At 44.9% G+C, this 10,856-nt stretch overlaps 1 protein-coding gene and 1 long non-coding RNA gene across 3 annotated transcripts in view; both read right to left on the bottom strand.

The window, feature by feature from the left end:
• Positions 1 to 407, bottom strand: part of PRPF18 (pre-mRNA processing factor 18) — a 28,734-nt gene extending 28,327 nt beyond the window's left edge. Inside the window, exon 1 of the mRNA XM_019509540.1 lies at positions 300 to 407. Coding sequence (XP_019365085.1) covers positions 300 to 365 — 66 coding nt within the window. The 5' untranslated portion in view covers positions 366 to 407. The remainder of the gene's footprint in view (positions 1 to 299) is intronic.
• A 3,943-nt stretch (positions 408 to 4,350) lies between these two features.
• Positions 4,351 to 10,856, bottom strand: part of LOC109292204 — a 14,909-nt gene continuing 8,403 nt past the window's right edge. For both annotated transcript variants that reach the window (XR_002096062.1, XR_002096061.1), the window contains exon 3: positions 4,351 to 4,783. This is a non-coding gene — a long non-coding RNA (uncharacterized LOC109292204). The remainder of the gene's footprint in view (positions 4,784 to 10,856) is intronic.

The following is a 10,856-nucleotide window of genomic DNA, read 5'->3' on the forward strand; positions in this document are numbered from 1 at the left end:
CTAACTACGAAACTATGACTTGGGTTTTGCACTTGCTGCATCCATTGTCTCAAGAAACGATCGTCCATGGCGACCACCTTTATCACTACTGGTGGTACGTGGGACCACGGTGGTAATTACGGTACCCCCCGACAGCACCGCTCCGGACTCGTTCCCAGAGAGGGGTGCGGGACCCCACTCTGTGACGTAGGACCCGCTCCCTCGACTTAAAGCCGCCACGCGCTGAGCGGCCTCGCGGCGCATGCGCAGAGCGGCAGGGCTCCGCTCCCCCCCGCCGGCCGGTGCCCGGCCCGCCTCACCCCAACCAGCTCCTTCTCCTCCAGCAGCCGCCGCTTGCGGAGGATCTCTGCCCGCAGGATGTCCATAGCCCCGCTCTCGCGCAGCCGCCGCCGGAAGAGACGCAGGAAAACAACCCGCGTCACTTCCGGCAGGGAGGAAGGAAGTGGTGACGGCGCCTGAGCGCGAGCCTTGCAGCGCCCCCTGGCGTCCCCCGCGGCATTGCACCGCCACGCCGCCCGCGGGTATGCGCATGCGCCAGTCCCTGCTAATGCCACGAGGTGGGGTGTTAGCACCCCCATGGGAATACACCTTGGCTGCAGGCTCCATCAGCCTCAGTCCCCCCAGCACCTTCTGTCCCTGCAACGGGCAGGGGGGCAGAGTGCAGTCCCCACACCCTTTCCTGGGTCCCACAACCCTTTGGGGCTGGGGACGGAGCATCTGGAGGCCAAGGGTCATTGCGAGCCCAGTCACCGGGGCTGGACCAATACAGCAAACCAGCCACGCCAGGCCACTGCCCAGAACTGGTGTGGGCACCTTGGCACCAGGGGAATTGCCCCCCTACTGCTGTGTCCCCTTCAGGGCAACACAGCATGTTCCGTGGGTCTGTCTTTCAGGACCGCACAGGTGTTCCCAGAATAGCCTCATCTTCACAATCCTGAATTCACTCGTGAAACCCTTTTGATACCCGATCAGCATGTCATGATGTTTGACTTGCTATGGGAAAAAATCAACCCCCTCCCCAAATTGCTTAAGTGATTTAAAACACTGATCCCAGCCCTGTCGTTTCCAACGCCCTGTCTCTACTGGTCACCTCAATGCTTTTTAGTCAAGTCTTCAGGTTCGGACATGCTATGAAAATAACATTCATTCCTCTGGTGGATAGTTTTCTCCTACCTACAGACAAATTGAGTTTATCCACAATCATCCTCTTTTACCTCCTTATCCTGCTTCAAGAACAAACTCTCTATACTGTCCATCCTGTTTGGACTGGGTGACCGCCTTTGCTCGGCACTTACTTCGTCAACAGTCAATTCTAGATCTTCCACCAATCCAAGTGTTTTGTTAGCTGTAATAACCTACAGTATGCCAAATCCTCTTCCTCACATTTTTACTCACCTGCTCCTGGAGGTGAGACAGGAAGCTGTCCTGAGAGCACCCCCAGGTGTCGCTTTCAAGCATGCCAGTGGCACAGCCCTCAAAGAGCAGTGGCAGGGGCAGCCCATGGGACAGCCTCACCACGGCATTTTCGGCGCTGGTGAATGTGGAGCTGAAAGGGGTAAGGTAGGGATGCAAGTCTTGGAGGAGCTCTCAGGAGACTACAAGACGTGCCTCTGGTCTCTTCTCAGGACCCAAATAACTCCCTCCCCTCATAAATGCAATCCTGGTTTTTCCATCTCAGCTCATTCAGGAATCCTTCTAGAATTCCATGTTTATTTTCTGGTTAAGAACATGTCAGGTGTGTCTTTTTTTGTGGAGCGCAGCTCTCCTCGTATTTCCAAGAACAGCTTCATAGCTGACTTTCCCCGCCAAGTTTAGCTGAAAACTTAAAAATATCAGCTGCCTCTGAATCAGCTGTTGTCAGACACGAGGCTACTTTCTGACAGCCTGCCACTGGGTGAGTTTGCTCCAGTTGTCCTCTCCAGTTGACTCCTCTGGTGGGACTTTTAAATACTCCATATTACCACACAGGACATTGTCTTGGTTTCATCGGACAGATGCCAGTTTCATTTAACATCTTAGTTCTGTGATCAGCATTGTTAACAGGAACCTCTGCAGAACATAACAGCCAGTCCCAACTGGCTCAAGCCACAGCAAAGATACAGTTTCCTGCAAAGGAGAGCTCAGACGACAGGTCCCTCTGCCATCTTCCTGCTTGTTTTCTTTCTTTGTTAGAGGCTGGCAGTGAGAGGAAAAGCCATAAACAAAAAAATAAAAGGAAATATTTTCCAATGTAATAAAATGACCTAGTGTAGACTGTTCTCTGCTTCTATCTGGCCTACAAAGAATATAGGGCCACATCCAAAACTGAAGGTAGGTGCCTATAGAGGAGCTTAGGCACATAAGTCCAAGTGAGCAATCCACAAAACGTATGTCCAACCACTCAGGTGCCTGAAACCCAAAGATGCTTATGTTTTCAATGCTTAAGTCAGGGGTCAGCAATCTTTTGTCAGCAGCTAAAAGCTCCAAAGGTGGGCCCCCGTTTCCTTTGCTGACATCCCTCCATTGCTTCTGACTCACTTCCTGCTCCTACTGCTTTCATCATCGCTGGATTGCTACTTACACCCCATCTTTGTGGGCCAGATAAAATTATTTTGCAAGATAGATCCAGCCTGTGAGCTGTAGGTTACCAACTCTGACTTTAGTTAGGTCGGCTCCTAAAATTCTGCTACTGCATGCCTGAAACTGCTGCCATCTTGTCTGGGCTGAGTATGTGGGTACCTAGATCCCACCAGCCGTTCCTGCACCTAATTACCCAGAGAGACCAAGTCAAGTTGTCATATTCAGACCACCCATAATATATACCAAGAGCAATGAGATTAGCACAAATCACTGCACCAAGAGTTTCTCTGACTCAAAACCACACCTAATGGCAGTCACCTTGTATATAAGAATCTATTGGTTATAGCAGTTGCCCAGAAGGTGGGAGACCTGAGTTTAATTCCCACCACAGCCAGAGAAATTCAGAACCAGTTCTCACGTTTCCATTATCCTAGGCTATAGGCTAAGCTCGGGTTGAACACATGCTCTCTCCCTCTTGTAGAAAGTGGGCCACTCAGGAGAAAGGAATGCAACATTAATGGGGTAGGAATGAAGGTAAGCAAATGACTTCACAGCCTTGTGACAGGGACACTTCCCTTCAGAGGTGTTATCTCGGGTTCTGGGCCTTGCTCCAATGCAACTCATGCATGTTATCCAATGACTCCTTAATGCAAAATACATAACCAGTCCCTACAGATATGTTGCTGGTTCTTAATACTCTGAGAATAAATGGGAAAACAGGGAGATCCTAATAAAAATGACAGTCAGAATATGTTACCTTACCACACAGGGACTTGAACAGTAAGGCCTTACACTGAGCAAGCTGAAAATATGCCCTCAAGAGAAGAGGTTGACTATACTTTACTTGTCTATTTTGCCTGCCGGCAGAAAATAATCCTGATATTTCAAAAGGGCTGACAAAAAGCAAAGACAAATTCTCAAAATCCAGTTACAATAGATGCTATGTTCATGAAGAGTTCACCGGACTGACAATGTAGCTTATCCACTGGTTGAGATAATGATATGAATAACTACAGATGTTGTGGACTGGACAAAAGATCACTAAGTTGGCTAGTGAAACTGCTATCCTTTATTTAAGATAGCTGTAAGAAAGTGCGAGTTAGTCCTCTATAAAATAGTAGGGATATGCAAACCACATGTCACTGCCCAAAGCAAAGGTACATAGGGGATCCCTCAGGAATACCCAGTCAGAGGGGTTTTGCTGGAAATGATTTCAAGCTGGGTATTAGGGTAGGAAAGGACAAATAGCAGAAGCCTCACAGAAGGGGACAGAAGAAGCAGAAAGGCAGGCACAGCCATCGAAGTAGCGATAGCACAGCCATAAGAGAAGAGTATTTGGGTCAGTGACTGGCTGAGACTTAGGTTTGTAAATAAGGAAAGTATCTCCTGATGTTTGATTCCTCCTGTGTTTAGAGAAACAGGACTTTGTGTGTTATAAACAACCCCAGTTACAAAGAAATACCCGACTCTATTACCAGTTTTTCTTGCTGCTTGGAACAAACTCCAAGAGCCTGATTTTTGGCTAGCCATTCAAGTCAAAACATGGCAGTATATACTATTGCAACTAAACCTGAGGATAAACAACCATCACAGACAATGCTAAGTTGGTTGCCTATAATGCAGCAGACTTAGTATCACATGAAGCAATCAGATTGTAACAGAAGGAACCAAGAGCTACTTACACTCGTTGCTATGGGCCTACTCTGAATTGAGCATGCAAGGATGCCACTAAGAATATCATCCTAAGAGATATACTTGAAACTGTTTACAAAAATCACAAAATTAATTAAAAACTGCTCAAGTGAGAAGCTTTATTTCAGGATGTAAAATACAAAGTGGTAAGTACATCATCAGGTATCCATGACATCTGTCCAACAGAAAGCAGAAGTGTAGGCTTCAGTTTCTGAGAACTACCTTTCATTCTGTGCAATTTGGGAGGTTGCAAACAATGTATTAAGAAACTGAAATGAGAGCTGCTTTGGCAGTGTAGCAATTCAAATGGCAAGCTATAACTTCCTCTTTTGTACTGAACAAGGCTGAAGAGTCCTAAACGTGGCAGAATCCATCCAAAACTCTGCAAGGATCAGGCATTTCAACAAGAGGAGGCCAATCTCCCATAAATTGCACTTTGTTCTATGAGGTTCATCCAAAATCTTGATACAGCCCCAACTTTCATAGAAATGAAAGTGCTTGATTCCAATTCCTTCCACAATTGATTACTCATCTACAGAAAAATCAGTAATTGGATATCAGAACAATCACTGAGATCAGTCCAGATGTAAGTATAATTTCACTGCTCTCTTTAGAAGTAAAAGATGAGACATTCACAGTTCAACCAGTGTTTGATTCCACACGGATACAAGGATAACACTGCTGATTCACAGCTTACAGATGTTACAGGCAGAGTTTGAAACTTTATCAGATTTGCAAATTGTTCTTTTTACTCATATTTGAAAAAAATAGTCGTTTAATGAGATCAGTATGTACCCCAACAAATTTGCCCACTTCTAACAAAATGAGCTTCTCTTCATTGTTTCTTTTATTTATTAAAGTAATACTTACATTTTGGTGGGTATTAGATTGCCCAGCCCCCCAAAATGTTATGCTCCTGTTTACATCTGTTTATTCACACGGTACTTCAGTTTATCACGGGGGTGGGTGGGAGGGAGGCATCAGACCCTCTCTCATGTACCTACAGTAATTTATTGCAGACTCTGGTATTGTCATCCAGGAGTTATGATTATGCAAAACTTCGCTTTATAAGAACCTGTATTCAGGGTAATCATTAACTGTTTTGACTGAAATTTCCCGTACTCTAGATTTACTTCAGGTTATTTTTTTAAAGTTTCAGCTAAAATTATCCAGCCATTTCAAAAACAGGATACATTGGTTTGTCCATGTTAAAAAACAATTTTTGTTAAGACTCTGAAACTGCGAGACTGTGGATCAAGTTGTTGAAATTTGACAGGAAAGTCACCCTGATGTCAGGGATGTGCCTATTGAAGTACCTCTTTGTGAAGAATCTGAAGAAACCCTCCAAATAATCTGTTTAGACAGGCACAGTAGAATGCTTTCAAGTTTAAGTTCAGCTCTCGGAAGATTCTATCTGCCCTGAACATATTCCCCTCCTCATATTTCCTGCATGGGCCTGGGCTGAGTATTGTTATCCTTACTCAGCATCTGAGCATGCTCCATCCCAAGGGTCATCCAAGCAATTGCTCCTCCAAGATGCTGGGAGTCTACTATTGAGCCAGGTGTCCAGACTGAGCACTAAAGGGGCATGTTCTATATGCTCTTAATGTTTTCCCTGCTTGGAGGAAGAAAGTAGCCTGGTAGATCTGCATATCTTCGGGGGCGAAATGAAGCTTTGGCTTATATATAAACACTGATTTGGAACTTAAGTGGACTTTAGCTGAATAAACCGAATATACCAAATACCAAATCAAATATTAAAAAAAAAAATTTCTTAGTAGGCAAGGTTCTTTGGGTAGATGTGATATCTCTTAGTAGGCTTTCTTCTATTCTTCTATATACCTTTTACTGAGTCTTGAAATGAAATAGTTGTAGATGGGTCACTACCTTTATCATTGGTTCAAAGATCAAGATCACTGGTTTATTTAATCCCTGGGATGATAATCATTGAAAGCTGCTACCAAATTATCACTATCAGAAAGTGTTGGCTTGTTTCCCACTAGATCTATCTTGCAAAAAAACCCACAGTCTCAGATGACAATGTTATTGGCTACCTCAGCAGGAAGGTCACGGACTGATTGGGTTTTGGTGAGACTAGACTTTCTGCTCCTCCCAAAAGGTAAATCAAGGCAGAGCCACTGTAATGAAAGTGCTCTGGTAGACATCCCCTAGATGAATGAGGGCATCATTCCCCAGGCTTGTCAATCACTGGCCTGACCAAGATATTAAATTCACAGTCTTTATCTTAAAGAGGCATTTCTGAGTATTTGTTTTGGATGCACTCTGTTGGTGGGGGTAAGATTGGATTTTTTTTTTAAACCCCGGTAAACAGGCAGGTGGCGTGGATGAAGCCTAAACCATTCCAGTGGGCTAAATACTGTATTAAGCACCATTTGAAAATACTTAGGAAATACAGCTTCTGACAGGCACCACTGCAACTTTTTCATGAATGTATTTTTGTTCACATCTGTGCTCCATGCCATGAGGATTATAATTTAGTACAGAGCCTCTCATTGGGAATAAGGATTGAGGGAGTCAAGGCAGCGGCCTTGTGCACTGACAGGGATGCTAATAGAGCAGCAGTGGAAGTTGAGAGCAGATCAGAACAGCTGGGTGGGCTGATAGAAGGAATCAGGGCAGCCCAGAGGAGCAGTAAGAGGATCCAACTAAGTGGATTAGTAGCATACCAAAGCACACATTACTTTTAGTTTTCAAACTCCCATTGATATTAGTGCAATTGCATTCACTAATGTGCAGCTGGAGAAATATAGGAGGATCAAAAACAGGATCCAGAAGCAGAGAACAGATCCCTGCAGCAAGCTGGAAGCAACAATAGGGTCAAGTAGGCAGGGAGACACAATGTAAGGTAATGCCCCCAACAGTAGCCTATGTCAGGACTTGCACAAATATGGCTGTTGTGTGGGGATCTTTATCCGGCAACCTATGGGAGCTTGCAAGCATTGCTAAATGCCATTGCTCCTACAGCTGATTATTTTTCTAACTGTAGCTTCAGTGATTGATTAGTACCAATGGTCACACTCTCTTCTCCTTGTATTTGAGAAAAAGCAGCTGAAGGGACTGCTAGGGAAATCAGACAACCATGAGAGAACTCCCCCTAGCTGGGCACTCACCGAGCCACTGCATTTGGGTCCTGAGACACTGGACCCATGTTCTCTTAAGCGTTCTTTGACTTGAACAGGTTGTAATGATGACTCTATCCATTACTACTTCACAGATATGAGACTTTGGCACCCAACTGCCTTGTACCTGACCCTGGCCCATACTGTCCTTAAAGGCACAGAGAGAAGAGCAGCTCCCCACTGTAACTCATAGCGCTTCACAGGAAGCCCCATGAGTTACAATGATCCCTGAGGCCCAACAGATGTTCACTGCTGTTTAAAGTGGCTGCAAAACTGTAGCCACTCTCCCTTAGCAATTCCCCTCCCTCCTCCCAGCCTTGGCACTGTTTTCAGAATGGGAAGGGGGAAAGGGAGCAGAGGGAGCTTGTTCTGGGGGTTGCCCAGCCAGTGCTGAAGGGTGGGTTGGGTGGACCCCCCTCAGGCTTGATACCTTGGTTAGGAACAAGGTGGGGGGGAGGCTCCAGTCCACCCACCCCATCCTTCAGCGCCAGCTTAAACCCCCCCAAACCAAAATCCCTCCATTCCCTTTCTCCCTCCCATTCTGAAGACAACACTGGGAGCACGGGTGAGCTGTGTCAGCCTGGCTCTGCTTTCGGCCCGCACAGACACAAGTTACTGAAGGGGCTCTGTTTTGGAGAGTCCTCACCTGAACCCTCATGCAACTGTCATAGGATCGGGCCCTTTTAAAGCACTCTGAAGCCATGCACTTGTGCTTGGTCACAGCTGAAGAGCACTATTAGGGACCAGATCAGGCAAACATTGTCACTTCTGTCTGTCCATTAAAAGTCTCCAACAGCTTAAATACATGCTCTCCCAGAATTGCACTCAGGCTTTTAAGATTGCCTCTCTAAGGGTCCATGATAGCAAAGCAACAGGCACGCAGGGTTTGCCAAAGTTTCTAAATACAATTAGTCTTCCCTTTGGATAACACAGAAGATGCATAGAGCCAGACAAAATAATAAACCCACACGCATGTACTGCCTCATTTGCCTCACAACCCTGGCCCATTGTGGTCCAGTGATGTAAGGGTGGGGGGGAGCCATATGGGGGTGCAAAAATTACAGCCACTGCATTGTTGACCCAACCACCATCACTGCTACCAGCAGCACAGCCACTGACGCTGCCCTATGTGCCACCACTGCCCAGGCACAAAAGTGTCTAAATATGCCTCTGCTGTGGGTTTAGACCAGAGTCTTTTAAGGAGTCCATGATATTTTTCCTGCAACTTATGATTTCTGCTTCTCCTCTGAAACATGGGGGCGGAGAGAGAGAGAGAGAGAGAGAGAGAGAGAGAGAGAGAGAGAGAAGATAATGCAAGTGTATGGGTGTGCAAGTGTCTCTCTGTCTCCCTCTCCAGGTAAGCCTTTTACTAAAATGACTGATGTAAAGCACACTCTTTTATTAGCTTTCATCCATTTTAGCAAGCTAGATCCCTAACAGATACATCAGGTGATCATATTTCCCTACCAGCTGACCTGTGTCTTTGCTATGATCCCCACTGAAGTTCAGATTTGGAATTCTGGCTTACCTTCAAAAGTGGGATCTAACATGTATACAGAGAGTTCATAAGTTTAAGAAGTCGACTGTTCTATCTAGACAGGGTACAAAAACAAGTTACCGCAGAATTTACGGTCTTCAAACTTCTTTATGGCATCCTGAAGTCAACAGGCATGTACAGAAGTTGCTTTTTTCACCATTTCATGTGCTTTATTGCCGTGACTTAACAGAAGTGCTTGGCTTTACAGCACCTTAATTTAACCCTTGTTAAATGAGGTATTAAATTTGAAGCGCTGTATTTTACAGCACTTTAAATACCTTCTGTATGCTGGTCAAATTTCTGGTGATTCTGCCACTGTCCCATAGGCTTTGTGAGCTTGGTTAGTGCTCCTCGGCACCACCAGGGGTAGCCTGGGAGCACTAGCCAAGCCTGCAAAGCCAGTAACCCACCCTGCTCCCATTAGTCAACAGAGACAGCAGCAATTGGGCCAGAAGGGCTGCTGCCCAGCCGCATGGCAGATGCAGTGCTCACTCCCAGTGACACGGTGGCATGCCATGGGTGGGACACACACACCCTGAGACCCTGCATGGCTGGGGACCAGATGCTTGGAGCCAGACTGTCAGCCTGGGTGAGACTTGCTGCCTGGCCTGTGGCAGAAGCAGTGCCTGTGGCTCACTTCACCTGTGCTAATGTTAAGCTCCAACAAAAGGATGCTTCTCAGTGAGAGGAAAATATGGCATTAGAGCTCTTGACAAGTTGAAGAGTCAGAAAAAGGACTGCATATTTAAAAATGTGCTTTTCATATATAGGTTTTATGACTAAAAATGTTCACTGCAAACCCTCAGAGAAAAAAGTGTTACTATGGATGTACAGCCCTCAAATACAGCCAATGAAACATAAATAGCTGAAAATGCTAACCCACTCACTAGTGACCTATGCATCTCCTCATGCTCTCATCTGCCTCTTCAGCCTACTCCTGCTCTCTTGTACACATTAAAGCTCTCCCATCTCCAAGATGAGCAGCAATCATCACACTGTTAATGCTGACAGCCATTTCCTGCTTACACTGGCCTCATGTAGGTTGCCTAGCATATGGGAATCTAATACTTCATACCAAGTATTGAGGTTTTTAACTCAAAACTTTGTTAAATATGTTGTTTTCAGATTAGAGGGCTGAAGAGACTCAGCACTTCTGAGCCCTGAAGAGACTCAGCACTTCTGAGCCCTGACATTCTTTTCCCTTTTGCTTGCCCTCAACTAGTCTATGTTTATAATAATAGCTTTCACACAGCTAATTAAAACATTTTAATTAGCTGAACACACCCATTGGTAGGTTAAGCCTTGAAGCAAGGAAAAACTGAAGTGTCTAGAATGTCCTGATGCGGAAAGTATTATTTAATATTAATATGGTACCTTAAAATAAACTTGGTGCTTTACATAGAATAAAAGAGCCCCTGAAGAATTAACAGCTGGCACTGAAGACAATGATTCTGAAGGAAGAAGAACTTAGAATATAAAAGGATAACTAAAAAGGAGGCTCTGATCTTATAATGCACGACGACCCCTCCAATTACTTGGAGGTTTTTAGTAGATAAATCTTATTTAATTAAATTAATGTCATAAAAAAACCAAATTATTCAAAGAATATTTTAATTAAACAAGTAATCAAAAATTTCATAATTTTCTGAGTTGATTTATAATGATTCATAATTTTCAGAGCTGAACTATAGTTTCTCAGCATTTAATATCATGAGAGCAGCAGAAAGAACAGACCTGTGAGCTGGAGAAGTGGATTAATGAGTTCATGTTGTAAAGAGCTCTGTAGATGAAAATTGCTATGTAAGTGCAACATATTATTATTTTAAATTAAAATGCAAATGTTAGACTTGTCAATGAGAGGGTGGTTGGCAGTGTTAACATGCACCAGCGCTGCTGTTTGGGTTTGGCTACATGGCATTCATCTGGGG

The sequence above is a fragment of the Gavialis gangeticus genome, unplaced genomic scaffold, assembly GCF_001723915.1.
Source record: "Gavialis gangeticus isolate Ggan-Ray unplaced genomic scaffold, GavGan_comp1, whole genome shotgun sequence".
NCBI lineage: Eukaryota > Metazoa > Chordata > Crocodylia > Gavialidae > Gavialis > Gavialis gangeticus.